The 14,542-nt window shown below is 49.7% G+C and overlaps 1 protein-coding gene across 1 annotated transcript in view; it reads left to right on the top strand.

Annotated features, from left to right (window-relative positions):
• The first annotated feature begins 206 nt into the window (after positions 1–206).
• The window catches only part of SALL1 (spalt like transcription factor 1), a 16,060-nt gene continuing 1,724 nt past the window's right edge, over positions 207–14,542 (top strand). Inside the window, exons 1-3 of the mRNA XM_060288295.1 lie at positions 207–253; positions 1,889–1,981; positions 11,061–14,497. Coding sequence (XP_060144278.1) covers positions 1,906–1,981; positions 11,061–14,497 — 3,513 coding nt within the window. The 5' untranslated portion in view covers positions 207–253; positions 1,889–1,905. The remainder of the gene's footprint in view (positions 254–1,888; positions 1,982–11,060; positions 14,498–14,542) is intronic.

Raw genomic sequence — 14,542 nt, 5'->3', positions numbered from 1 at the left:
GTGCCCACTTCGCGCGAACCGACTGTGTTCCTCTCCAGACTCCAGGGCGCTCCCGAATTGGGGCGTCCTTATGAGCCCTCTCCTTTCCCGATCGCGAGATAGGGCAGGGATTGTGTATCTGCACCCCCCTCCTCCCCATTACTCAACCGAAGTTTAGTTTGTCCCTCGGGCGCAGGACTTCGGGAACCTTGGAGCGAGGAGACCCTGAGGCGCGAGGGGGAAGAGCTAGGCTGAGACGAGGACTGAACCTCAGGTTCGCGGGCGCCCGAGCCCAGCGGAGGGAGTGCGGGCCCCGGGATCCCCATTCCGGGCTCTGGGGCTCGGGTGGGGAGGCTGCATCGCAGCCTGGGGAGATGGAGCTGGTGCGAAAAGTTTGGGCGCCGCTGTCGGCAAGTGCCTGAGAGGTGGAGGCGAGCTTCTGCCGGGCCAGGCAGCTGCGGACAAGGACCCCCCCTCTCACTCCCGGCTCAGCTCGGTCACCTCGCCAGGAGCCTGGGGTACGGCCCCCTCCCCCAGGTCGCGGAGCCCAGGGGTCCCGGGGACTGGCCTTGCCCGGAGCCCGGCGGGGCAGGCCCGCGCCTCCCGAGGCCAGGGGAGGGTTGCAGCGTGCTGGGTAAGCGGCGGCCCCTCCCCTCCCCCCGGCTGCAGCTGAACTCGGATCCCAGGCCGGTCCCCGCTCGCCGCCCGCCCCGGGATCTGCGGCGCCACGGCCGCCGCCGCCTCCCCGCGGACTGACGCACCCTGCAGCCAACCCGGGCTGCCGAGGGGGAGGTCCGGGAGGGGTCCTGGGCGGAGCCGGGCCGCCCCCTTATCCCACGGGCTCGGGGCCGCTTCTCCCGAAAACTTCAGCCCTAATTGCCCTGGGAATGTCCGAGGTAGAGAAAGGGAGCGAGGGAGCAAGCGAGAGGCTGGAGGATCGGGGCCCTTTGAGGAGGATCGGGGTGGCGGGAGAGCTGCCCCTCCCCCCAAAGCCCCAAACCCGTCATGTTCCCAAACCTTTCCTTGGTCCTCTTCTCCGCGCCCCGCGAGCCCGGGATCCAGGGGATGGAGAACTCGGGGCGAAGGAGCGCCGAGCCAGGCGGCGAGCGGGAGGGAGGCCTGGCCGCGGGCGGGAGGCGGACCGGCGTGGGGCTGGCTCTTCCCCACTCGCTTTTTTTTTTTTTTAATGGGTGTGGGGGTGGGCTGCTTTCTGGTAGCTCTTAAAGAAACGAAGAAACACTCAAGAAACGGGACTTCCTACCCCCAAATCCCGCCACGGGACTCCCTCCCCCCGCGGGCCGGCGCGCCTAGCGCCGGAGTTGGGAAGTTCGCCGCGCGCCTGCAGCCCGGGTCCCCAGGCCCCGCCGCCCGGCCCCACCCCCCACCCGGGGAGGCTTAATTCCGGGGAGGGCATGCTAATTTGGGTCGGCCCAGCCCGGGACGGGGGGGCCGAGGGAGGGAGGGGGGGCTCAGGCCGGGGCGCCTGGTGCGCAGAGGCGAGGAGGCAGGCCCCCGGCGGCCCGGCCGCGGAGTCCCTGGCGGTCGCGAAGAGGGTTAACCCAGTGTCGGGCGGCGCGGCGCGCAGAGCCAGCCCCGCGGCCGGCTTATTGGGCCAGCGCGCGGAGAGACAGGGGTCTGCAGCAAATCACGAACTAATTGATTAAGGCGAGCGGGTTTGAATAGCGCTGGCCCGGTGCCAATCGCCTTTCAAAGAGCCCCTCTATGATTAATCGCAATGCATTATTGATAATCATAATTATAGCAGGACACATGCGCGCTGCGCCCGGGGCCGGGGAGCCGGGGAGGGGGCGGGCGGGCCGGCGGGCGGGGGGAACCGCCGCCGCCGCCGCCGCTCGATTTCCGTAATTTTGAGAAGATTTTTTTTTAGTAATTTTTTATTCTGCCCCAGCTGATGTTTGAGCCAGCATGTCGCGGAGGAAGCAAGCGAAGCCTCAACATTTCCAATCCGACCCCGAAGTGGCCTCGCTCCCCCGGCGAGATGGTGAGTGCTCTGGACCGCGCCGCGGACACACACACGCGCACACACGCACTCACACTCACGCGCACTCGCACCCACGCACACGCGGCTGACCCCTGCGCCCACCGCCCGGCCGCGGCACCGCCGCCGTGTTCCGAATCGCCTTTTCGACTCGGCGATTTTTTTTTTTTTCTTTTTAATTTTCAATTTGCCTTTGCTGGGCTTCCCCCCTTGCAACGGGGAAAGCAAACACTTCTCCCGGCAGGATCTTTCCGGAGTTGTTGGGTCCTCCTGTGGGGAGGAGAGAGGGCACGCCGGCCTTGCTTCTCCGTCCCGGCTTTTCCGGGGAGCGGAGCCCGGAACCCGCCAAGCTGCGGCAGGGGCCCGGGTGCCCGGCGGGGCGCGGGTGCGGGCAGAGGCCGTCGGCCCCTGCCTGCGCTGGGCTCCACGCGCTTCCCGGCCCGCGCCCGGGGCCCCGGTCTGGCCTCCGCCGCCCTGGCCCTGCTGCCTGAGGGAAGGAAGTTTACTTTGTGCTCTGGGCTCAACTCGGAACGTGGGGGGAGCTCCCTGCGCCGCGCTCCCCCTCCCCCCAACGCTCCCACTCCTCCCGGGCCCGCACCGCGGAATGGGGTGCCTTTGGGAGTTCGGAGCTGCAAGAAGATGGGGACCTGTGTTGGGGCGCCCGTGCCTGACACACCGGGGTGGAGGCCGGAGTGGAGAGTGCTCTTTGCAGCTGGGTGCTCCCCAGACTGAGTGCCGGCAGGCGGGGGAAAGTGTCGGTGTCCGGCTACCCAAGTTTATCCCAGCATCTCTTCTCCCAACACATGCATCCCCCGCGCCCCCAAGAAATCTTTAAACTCGGTTGGCTCCCGCTGAGGATCGTGGTACCTTGTACTTCCAGGAGTCGTAAGGGTCGTTTTTTCAGACCTGGGGTGCTATCTAGCCACGAGAGAATCCCCCTAAAACAGAGGCACTGGCTTCTTACGATGGAGACGACAGCTGAGGGGTCCCGAAAGGAACGAACAAGTCCAGAACAAAGTTTGTGTTAGGGAGCTAAGGCCGAGAGTGGGAGAGATCCAGGCAGGGAGTCGGGGGTACAGAGGGAGGACACCTCGAATCCTTCCTTATTCCTAAAGGTGTTTCACTTTAGGGGCCTCCGAGCTCCCAGGCCCAGGGCCAGAGGCGATGGAGCGGCGCTCGGGCTCGGTTCCCCGGGCAGAATGCTCGCCCCTCGGCTGCGGAAGGACGAGGGGCAACCCCCAAGCGGTCTCCGCGACTCGGGATGCTCCAGTCCCGGGTGTCATTTTGGGGTGTGGAGGAGGGAACTGGACCCCGATAGGGCTCCGAAGCGTGCCCTTTGGTCGGCACCTCTGTCCCCTAAACTCTGCGGCCGCCCGGGCCCCAGGGTCCCGGGGTCCTTCCTGAGAGGCCTGCTTCTCAGCTGAGCTGGGGCGCAGGGACCCGCGCAGAACCCAGGCAGAGAAGCGAAGGGACTCCCACCCTCTAAACCCCGACTGTCCTGAAAGGGGACTCCTGGCGTGGGGGGTCCCTTAAGAAATTGGGGAGAACAGAGACCGATTAAGGAACTTGTTTACAATATTTGCTCCCTCCACCCCAGTACTTTCTGGAGCTTCAAGCCTTACCCAGAGCCTCTGCGATTTCTCAGTCCGCTGAGAAGAACCCCTGATCCCCGCTTTCCACCCCAGGCGAGACCGGGTAGTCAAGGTACAGTGAGGTGAAATTACCCAAGGCCGCTGCCTCGGTATTTTTCTGGGTTTTCTCAGCTGGTCTCTTCTGCATCTCACTCCCACACCCATCTTTCCTAAAGTTTCTGGTGAGACCGTCCTCACAGTAATACTGTTAAAGTTAACAGTTTGTAGAGGACCAAACCTCATGGGAGGAGAGGCAAGAGTTTTTTAAGTCTTTTTTTTTTTTTTTTAATAAATGTGTACTGATTTTCTATATTTTCAAAAAAGAAAAAATAAAGGCTCGGGCTTCCCAGAGAATTGATGCTTGCTAGATCTTTGCCTTTTTCCTGTCGCTTTCTGAATCCAGAGTTTTTAATAGTTAAGGCTTCTCATAAAGTGATAGCATAAATGGAGTTCACTACCTCTGACCATTATTATTTATTAGGACTTTCTTTTTTTGTAGTTTATTTGAGCTTTGAGGTAAGTTAGTTAAGTCACTGAATCAAGTTTCCTTTCTTTCTTTTTTCTCTTTCTTTTCCTTTTTTCCTTCCTTCCTTCCTTTCTTTTTTCTTTCTTTTTTATCCCCCAAAGCTGGTTCATTGTCCTAAGAGGCAGTAAACTGTTAGGGGCACCGTAGGAAACACTCCCCTCCCAGCCCCCTTTCTCACCTCTCCCTACCCCCCTCCTTTTCTCCAGTTGTAATGGTTTTAGATTATGACTGTTTTTACATGGTTGAACAATAAGTTTAGGAGAAGCTGCCTAGAGGGTAGATTTTGTAATAGGGTTACAGGATTTAGTATGTTGTAATAATATTAGTACACAACTAATCCTCCTCCATGTCTGATTTACAGGAGGGCCTTACACACTCCAGTTCTTTTTATTTGGGAATAGTTGTGAGATACAGAGAACTGAGAGATCATGACTTGTCTCCAAGTTACCTTTAAAAAGTCACCACCTTTCATGCAGTATATTCAGCAACCCATTCTTCTATCCACCCAGAAAATACACTTCAAAGAGTTGTCTGTCGGGTTCTGTTTTTTGGTTTGCGGGTTTGTTTGTTTGTTTGTCTTAATATACACAAAATTGTTAAATTTTTAGAAGATAAACCTTTCCTTAAACAATGTGGTTACTTTTTTTTCTGTCTTGAGATGGGCTTACAATATGGCAAATGAAATGTTGAACACACCAAATGAAATCTAGTCGGCGGTACCCTTAGCAGATGCTGGCATCTGCAATTTCGTGAGCTCAGCCCAGAGTGGGACCTAGAAAAGTTTGTAGACCCCAGTTACCAGAGCCCTGAAGGAGCGACTCCCAAGGCTGGGAGCAGCCAGGCTTGCTGTGCTGCATGTCACGCCTGTGTGTGTTTAAGTGTGTGCGCGCATACAAAGAAAATCCCAGCCAGGCTCAGCAGCCCGGAGGATAACTTCATCGGAACAAGTTCAAGAAAACAAGATTATTTGGTCAGTCTTATGATGTTCATATTTTAATTCTACTTTTGGTGCACCTATAAAACCCTAAAATAAACTGGGGGATTTTTTCTGTTTCCTATGAAACCAAGATTTTAGCACCTTACTTGTCTCTTAAATGATATTCAACAAGTCTCGAATTACTTGTAGAAAGATGACTGCCATTGGGAAAATTATTTACTGAGATAAATAATTCTGAGGAACGGGCACATTAGAATCTAATGATTTTATATGTGGGTTCTTTACTAGCGATTTGGATTTCAGGGTGTGTGTGTGTGTGTGTGTGTGTGTGTGTGTGTGTGTTGGGTTTTTCTTCTTTGGGTAGTGTTTTTAAGATTCCTGGAACTACATGGATGGCCCACTGAGACTCCATTCATCTATTAAGAAAGGATTTCGGTGCCCAGCTTTTTCAAGGAAAAGATCATATTGGAAGAAAGAGAAAAGCATCATGAACTGGAGATAACACCCTGCCTCTCATATAAAGTATCATAAAAATTCCTCTTATTTATATTAATAATGAAATTCTATTATTTACCAAAGTAATTTACTCATTGTGAGCATCTTAATGGCAACACATTGATTTCTGGGCCCAAAGGTTAGAGAGAACTGTAATTAATTGCTTTTTTTGAAAAACGGACACCTGCACGATAAAGCAGTTGGAAAGTACTCATGTTTAATCAGGCCTATTTTAAGTTTGTGGCATAATGGAAGATTCTGGTTGAGAAAATGCAAACTGTTTGGGGGGGGTTTGCTGCAGGCTGTACACACTTCCAAAAATGTGACAAACACACAAACAAGCGAAGGGTGGATGGACACGAGAAAGCATGTGTTAAAGTGGATTTGTGATACTGAATGTTTTGTGATTTATTTTACATCCAGGTTCACCTATGGTTTATAGGCACGAGTGCCAATTTATAGGTTATTCATTGGGGACTTTATTTCATTTCTTTCTACTTTCGCAGGTAGCAAGGTGTCTTGACCCACAGTCCTTTAGAAAGCAGAAACCCAAATTTTTAATGCAGAGATCTTACCGAAAAGCTGGGGGAGACTTAGACCAGCAGTTCAGTTTTTTTTGAAATTGGGAAAAGCCAAGCTCAGTGGAGTAACCAGAACTAATTCCTTCTGTAGACTTAATTCGGTTTTTCTAAGGTACCGCCTGATACAGCTAGCCCAGTCTTCCCAAATATTCTTAGATTACCAAAACGGCAGTCATTGAGCAGTTGAACGAAGGAGATGGTAAATTATCCCAAGAACCAGCACCCCTCCCCCTCCAAAAGAAAAAAAGTCGGTGTGCCAGGCTTTAGAAAACCTAGATGTGTCGAGCTGTTTTAACCTTTGCTAGCCTCCTCCCATGCAGAGGTGACAAGGTCCAGATCATAATATGTCCTTCAGAATCTTCCCAGTGACCCCCAAATTGAGTCTCGCTAGTCACTTAGCAGGAAGTTCGAAGTTTATTTTAGTTTCACCTTATCAGCTTGGCTTCTTTTCCTAACCTTATTCCCCTGTCACCCTCAGATGCCAGACCCCCAAAGGGGAAGATTGACAGGTAGTTCCCATAGCTCAGTTTTACCCTCAAACAACAGGGATTTAGTTTCTTGTGCCTTTGCCAATGTTTATGTAGTCAAAGTTTAGATCTCGCCTTAAGCAGTCTCTTTTACGCGTCACTGGAAGAGGAAAGCCACAAAGAAGTTTTTGAACAAACCCTTGCAACTGGAACCCCATCTAGTGTTCAGTTTGATTCATCCAAGGGGAAGACATTTTCCCCTTTCATTTATTGTGTACATTAGGTGGGCTGGTATCACGATTTTCAAAGGACTGTCTTGTCCGTGTTGTTATTTTTTCAGAGATTTTCCCTTGTATTCTTCCCCTCAAGAATACGCTAATCCCAGTCAGAACAGTGAGGGGACTTGAAGGGGGCCAGTAAAATGTGTCATGTGGTTGCATATCCCATAGAGGAAACTTAAGACATTACAGAAAATATGCAGAGCATATGTGGCGGTGTTGAAAATTGCTTTGGAATCTTAAGCTGGTTATTCGAATGCAGGTTTTTCCCAGGTCTGTGAAAGAAAAAGAAAACGAGAAAAGACCAATCAATCAAAAATGTTTGTGATAGCCTTTCGAAATTGGTCTACAAAAAGGAACAGCCAGTTAAAATGATAGGTTCCAAAATCACAATCTTGTGAGGCTCTATTAAAAATGTTAATGTGAGCTGAAGGTAATGGGAAGTCAAGTGAAGGGTCTTTCCGGGGAGCTCCAAAAAGGAAAACTCAACATGGTACAGCAGGGCTGTTGTGTTGTTTTGTTTTGTTTTGTTTTCCTGGCTGGCTAAACCTTTCAGTGTGGGGCATAGTTGTATTTTTGTTTTCTCAGCAGACGGATACACTGGAACACTTCAATTTTCTGTCTCCTATTCTGCAATGTTTAGTTCAGATGATGAAAACTGACACATTTGAAATGGGCGTCAAGAACCTAAACGGTACAATGAGAACTAAAACATCTGGGATTTTCATATACATTGGCTGGAGCTATAAGATCACCTCCTCTCCTGACCCAGAGCGGGGGAAAAGAAACCCAGAAAATTCCAAATATCTTTTTGTGTGTACATACTTAGAAAACCACTACTTCTTAAATTTTTCTATATGACCACGATTACAAAATTAAATTGTATGCAAAATCCATAGGAGAGGAACTGGAATATTGTTTTCACCATAGTACAGGGAACAAGGCAACTGTATTTACTATAAGGGGGTCACCAGTTGCAATCCTGTGTAACAGATTATTGAGAGAGATGCAAGATAGCAAATGGTCAGAAAAATGAATTAGAACATGTTGTGTGTGTGTGTGTGTGTGTGTGTGTGTGTATCTTATCACAACTTAAAATATTTCCTTTGGTAGTTAAAGATTCAAGCTAGTCCTCATGTTTCATCTTTTTTATTTTATAAAGCTGTTTCGTTGGAATTCTGTTCAGAAGGCAGATAGATTTAAAGTTAAGAACGATGATAGTGTAGCGACACCTGCTTTTGAAATAAATCAAAATAGATATCAGGATTTTTTTTTTTTGGTGTTCATAAACATCAGGAAATTAAATTAGTTGACTCTACAGTGAGATCAAATGTCAGCTTATTAAAATGTGAAAATCTAAGGTAAAATATAGGCAGCTTTTTTTAAACACAGTCTCTTAGAAGAAGGCAGGCACTTATTTTTAAATGTCTATATTTTCCATCCAGTTAGCACAACCCTAAATGTAAAAATGTTCAGGTCAAAAAACTTGAAAATTCTCAAGTGAGTCTTGAAACAGCACAAATGCAGAATTGGAGCACAGGAAAGTAATAATCAGCTAAATCCTGTAAAGTAACCTTTTTTATTTTCTCTCTATATTATGAGAATATCAGATGTTTGCAAGTTATAAAGAATTAAAAATGCCCTTTAATCGTGAGCACAGATGTGCTAAATATTTGAAACAACTGCATTGTAATGTGTACAATTGACGAAGTCAGTTTTCTGATTTCCCTTGCTAGTTATTTAGTTCTGAATCTGTCATTATTTGTCTAAGCCCAGCTGACCAAGCAAAACTGTGTTTTAAAGTGGCTTTATGTTTTGATAAATGTGAGCTGGTTGAAAAGTATTTTCCACTGAATGCAGAGCTTAATAGAACATGCTGACATAATAGTTTTAATGCATTTTGTTGAAAATGTGTGAACAAACAGAATAGCTTTTGTTCCTTCATAATTGGCTGTAAAAGTAGATGGAAACATAACCATTACATATGGAAATGTGCAAAGAGAAAGAAATAACATTTCGGTTGAATATATTAGGAATTGCATTTCCTAGTTTAAAATAAGCATCTGAAATGGATGCATCATTTAAAATTGGTTGTCAAAATAAGAAACTTTAAACAGAATTTTTGTCACATTATTTTCATCCCAAGTTAAGCAACATAACTTTAGCGTATTTTGTTTACATTATTTTAAAGCAGGGAGAGAGACAGAAAGGGCTTAAAACAGCACCTTGAATGTGCAGAGGAATCCTGTGCCAATTAGGATGATTAAACATTAAATTAAAACTGAATCATTATTGGTATTTTCTGCTCCAACCAAGATTTGTTTTGTATTGTTAATGCATTTTGCACTATACCCTTGCGGAGATTAAAAGATGGGTATTAGGAAAGCTAGCTTGTTAAGTATAACTTAGCTACTCAAATAACCCTCCCAGTGACTAAAGTGCGCATACATTTGGCATACTTTACCAGGGCTTCTAATCAACTGTGGTATCACTCAAGGCAAACAGAGTTAAGGAATTTTCAGAAGTTAGTATTTGGGTATTAATTATATTTTCTGGAATGCAAAACTACTCAAGCTTTTCTTTTCTTTTTCCTTTTTTTTTTTTTTTTTGATGTTTACTACAAAGAGGCAAATGGCAGGCTCTTTTGAGTCAACTCTAAGTTTACTGAAAAAGCAGCATTTTGATTTTGCGTTTATTCATATTTGCAATTAGTTTTTTTTTTTTTCCCCCCTGCAAGTTTTCTGGGAGATTCAATTTGGAAGTCATGGAAACTAACTATTATCTGATTCAGTTCTGCAGAAAAGCACACAGGGAGGTAATCCTTGAATTAAACAGTTTTTTTTTTTTTTTTTTTCACAGCCTTCGGAGATGACCACACACCATTTGTACAACAGAAGTTGGTGTTCCCCATGCTGGGCAAACAATGGGACGCCATCCTGTCTTTGAATAGGATGTTAGCTTGGAGTTGGAGATTTTTATGTTTAAAATGGATCTTAGTGAGAAGAAATCTGAGCAACCAGTGGAAACAAACATGAAATAAAGGGATTTTATAATGAAAGGTTCAGGACAATCTGTTAAACAATTGATAACAGTTAAGAGCAAACTGTTTTTAAAGGCGTTCAGACAAGGAGAATTGCAAAGCATTTCCAAACTGGAAACCAAGAATTATTCTTCACTTCCCCTTAGCTGCACATCTTTCTTTAAGTTGATGTTTAATCAGAAATGTAAATCCTGTGCCAGTCTTTATACGTAGAGCACTTTTGTTGAAATATTTAGAGGCATACTGTTGCCATTTGGAACATAGTGGCATATATTCCCTGATTAGCGGGATGGTAGCCACAGTTGAGTTCTTTCATTTTAAAAATAAACATGCCACAGGGTGATATATAGGTGCCAGGCAGGCCTTGTAACGGATTATGATCATTGTGTTTCTCTCTCGTGTGTGTGTGTGTGTGTGTGTGTGTGTGTGTGTGTGTGTGTGTGTGTGTTGGCGGGGGGGGGGGCGCACGTTGCTTTCTCTTGTGTTCCACTGAGTCTTGAGCGGTCTGGAGGATTTCTTACTGATGTGGCTAAAGTGTGCTTGTCACGGATCAGACGTAGCTCAGGTTCTAGGTAGGGGCTGGAGGTGATTTTCAAGTTGTCCGTCTTCAGCTTGGTGATATGCATTTTTTTTCCCCCTTGTCAACCACTGATTGGAACCTGAATGACTACAAATTAGTTTAGTGACAGAACAAACTGTCACAGGTATCTTTGAATCAGTTGAAAATGAATAAGGTTGACAGAAACTCAAGAGCCTAATAAGTCCTCAGGATGGTGGCTGGACCGTCTCTGGATGAGTGGACAATAACGTGTATAAAATATTGGAAATCGATATTTTGCTATGGAATTTCATTATGCACCAATGCCTGCAGTTCGCAGTATTTTATATCTTGATGGATGACCTGAAGGTCCTGGCTCTCGGAGATACCAGCTTGATAGGAAGTCCTCCAACAGCCTAAAATTTTAATCATGATTGTTCTTAGGGAATATTTGATTGTTTTTCAGGGGCCACCGTTTTGAGTTTCGCAGGGAGAAAAGAGTTGATCAACCCCTTTCTCTTTTTTTGAAGTCATGGATGTCTGGGTGTCCTGGCTCACTCGCTAACCCTGCTCCTTTTGACATTTGCAGGAGACACAGAGAAGGGTCAACCCAACCGCACCACTAAGAGCAAGGATGCCCACGTCTGCGGCCGGTGCTGCGCCGAGTTCTTTGAATTGTCAGATCTTCTGCTCCACAAGAAGAACTGTACTAAAAACCAACTAGTTTTAATTGTAAATGAAAGTCCAGCGTCCCCGCCTGAAACCTTCTCCCCCAGCCCCACTCCGGATCATCCCGAGGAACAGATGAACGACACGGCTAACAAGACAGAGCAAGGAGACTGCAGTGACCTGGCGGAACCCCACGGACCGGACAGGGAAGAGTCCATGGAGGTGGAGGCCCCAGCGGCCAGCAAAGGCGCCAGCGGCCCCCTGAGCAGCGGTGGCGACAGCAGTGCCCCCCCAAGCTGCAGCAGCGGCAGCTCCTGCCCAGGTACCTCAGCGATCACAACCTCTCTACCTCAACTCGGGGACCTGACAACACTGGGCAACTTCTCTGTGATCAACAGCAACGTCATCATCGAGAACCTCCAGAGCACCAAGGTGGCGGTGGCCCAGTTCTCCCAGGAAGCGAGGTGCAGTGGGGGCTCCGGAGGCAAGCTGGCCGTCCCGGCCCTGATGGACCAGCTCTTAGCTCTGCAGCAGCAGCAGATCCACCAGCTGCAACTGATCGAACAGATTCGTCACCAAATATTGCTGTTGGCTTCTCAGAACACAGACTTGCCAACATCTTCTAGTCCTTCTCCAGGTACTGTACGAACATCTGCCAACCCCTTGTCCACACTCAGCTCCCATTTATCTCAGCAGCTGGCGGCAGCAGCTGGGTTAGCACAGAGCCTTGCTAGCCAATCTGCCAGCATCAGCGGTGTGAAACAGCTCCCCCCCATCCAGCTACCTCAGAGCAGTTCTGGCAACACCATCGGTCCACCCCACAGCGGCTCTTCCCCCAGCGTTCACATATTGGCGGCGGCAGTTCCCACCCCCTCCTCGGAAAAAGTGGCTTCGAGCGCGGGTGCCTCCCATGCCCATGCCGGCAACCCCGCAGTCTCGGCATCTTCCTCACCAGCTTTTGCAATAAGCAGTCTATTGAGTCCTGCATCTAATCCACTTCTACCTCAGCCGGCCCCTGCTAACTCGGTTTTCCCCAGCCCTTTGCCCAACATCGGAACGACGGCAGAGGATTTAAACTCCTTGTCTGCCTTGGCCCAGCAAAGAAAAAGCAAGCCACCAAATGTCACTGCCTTCGAAGCAAAAAGCGCTTCGGACGAGGCCTTCTTCAAACACAAGTGCAGGTTCTGTGCGAAGGTCTTCGGAAGCGACAGTGCCTTGCAGATCCACCTCCGTTCCCACACCGGAGAGAGGCCGTTCAAGTGCAACATCTGCGGGAACAGGTTCTCCACCAAGGGGAACCTCAAAGTCCACTTCCAGCGCCACAAAGAGAAATACCCTCACATCCAGATGAACCCCTATCCCGTGCCTGAGCATTTGGACAACATCCCGACCAGTACCGGCATCCCCTACGGCATGTCCATTCCTCCAGAAAAGCCAGTCACCAGCTGGCTAGACACCAAACCGGTCCTGCCCACTCTGACCACTTCAGTCGGCCTGCCGTTGCCCCCGACCCTCCCAAGCCTCACCCCCTTCATCAAGACCGAAGAGCCAGCCCCCATCCCCATCAGCCATTCTGCCGCCAGCCCCCCGGGCTCCGTCAAAAGTGACTCCGGGGCTCCCGAGCCGGCCTCGAGAAACCCGGGTGGGCTCCCAGAGGAAGCGGAAGGTTCCACTGGGCCCCCCTCCAGTGGCAAAAGCGAAGAGAGTGGCGTGGTCCCCAGCTCAGCCCCAACCGTGAGCACTAGCGTGCTGAGCTCCCTAGCGTCCGACGTTGGCCCAGGCAGTGCCTCGACTTTCACCAACCCTCTGTTGCCGCTCATGTCCGAGCAGTTCAAGTCGAAGTTTCCTTTTGGGGGACTCTTGGACTCAGCCCAGGCCTCAGAGACATCCAAGCTTCAGCAGCTGGTCGAAAACATTGACAAGAAGGCCACTGACCCCAATGAGTGTGTCATCTGCCACCGGGTCCTCAGTTGTCAGAGCGCCTTGAAGATGCACTACCGCACCCACACCGGGGAGAGGCCCTTTAAGTGTAAGATCTGTGGCCGGGCCTTCACCACGAAAGGGAACCTGAAAACCCATTACAGCGTCCATCGTGCTATGCCCCCGCTCAGAGTCCAGCATTCCTGCCCCATCTGCCAGAAGAAGTTCACGAACGCCGTTGTCCTACAGCAGCACATCCGAATGCACATGGGGGGCCAGATTCCCAACACCCCGGTCCCTGACAGCTACCCCGAGTCCATGGAGTCTGACACGGGCTCCTTTGATGAGAAAAATTTTGATGACCTAGACAACTTCTCCGACGAAAACATGGAAGACTGTCCTGAGGGCAGCATCCCGGACACGCCCAAGTCCGCGGATGCGTCCCAAGACAGCCTGTCTTCCTCGCCTTTGCCTCTAGAGATGTCGAGCATCGCTGCTTTGGAAAATCAGATGAAGATGATCAATGCGGGCCTGGCAGAGCAGCTGCAGGCCAGCCTGAAGTCAGTGGAGAACGGGTCGGTCGAGGGGGACGTCCTGACCAACGATTCGTCCTCGGTGGGTGGTGACATGGAGAGCCAGAGTGCTGGCAGCCCGGCCATCTCAGAGTCTACCTCCTCCATGCAGGCTCTGTCCCCATCCAACAGCACCCAGGAGTTCCACAAGTCACCCAGCGCCGAGGAGAAGCCACAGAGAGCAGGGGCAAGCGACTTTGCCAATGGCTTGTCTCCCACCCCAGTGAACGGTGGGGCTTTGGATTTGACATCTAGTCACACAGAGAAAATCATCAAAGAAGATTCTCTGGGGATCCTCTTCCCTTTCAGAGACCGGGGTAAATTTAAAAACACTGCTTGCGACATTTGTGGCAAAACCTTTGCTTGTCAGAGTGCCTTGGACATTCACTACAGAAGTCATACCAAAGAGAGACCATTTATTTGCACAGTCTGCAATCGTGGCTTTTCCACCAAGGGTAATTTGAAGCAACACATGTTGACACATCAGATGCGAGATCTACCATCACAGCTCTTTGAGCCCAGTTCCAACCTTGGCCCCAATCAGAACTCGGCGGTGATTCCCGCCAACTCGTTGGCGTCTCTCATCAAGACAGAGGTCAACGGCTTCGTGCATGTGACGACTCAGGACAGTAAGGACACCCCCACCAGTCACGTCCCTTCTGGGCCTCTGTCATCGTCCGCCACGTCCCCAGTTCTGCTCCCAGCTCTGCCCAGGAGGACCCCCAAACAGCACTACTGCAACACATGTGGCAAGACCTTCTCCTCGTCGAGCGCCCTGCAGATTCACGAGAGAACTCACACTGGAGAGAAACCCTTTGCTTGCACTATTTGTGGAAGAGCTTTTACAACAAAAGGCAATCTTAAGGTACCTCCCTCCACCTGTACCTCACCCAGACCCACCCTAGCCACC

Source organism: Globicephala melas, chromosome 19 (assembly GCF_963455315.2).
Source record: "Globicephala melas chromosome 19, mGloMel1.2, whole genome shotgun sequence".
In the NCBI taxonomy this organism is placed as follows: domain Eukaryota; kingdom Metazoa; phylum Chordata; class Mammalia; order Artiodactyla; family Delphinidae; genus Globicephala; species Globicephala melas.
This window is presented reverse-complemented; position numbering and strand designations above follow the sequence as displayed.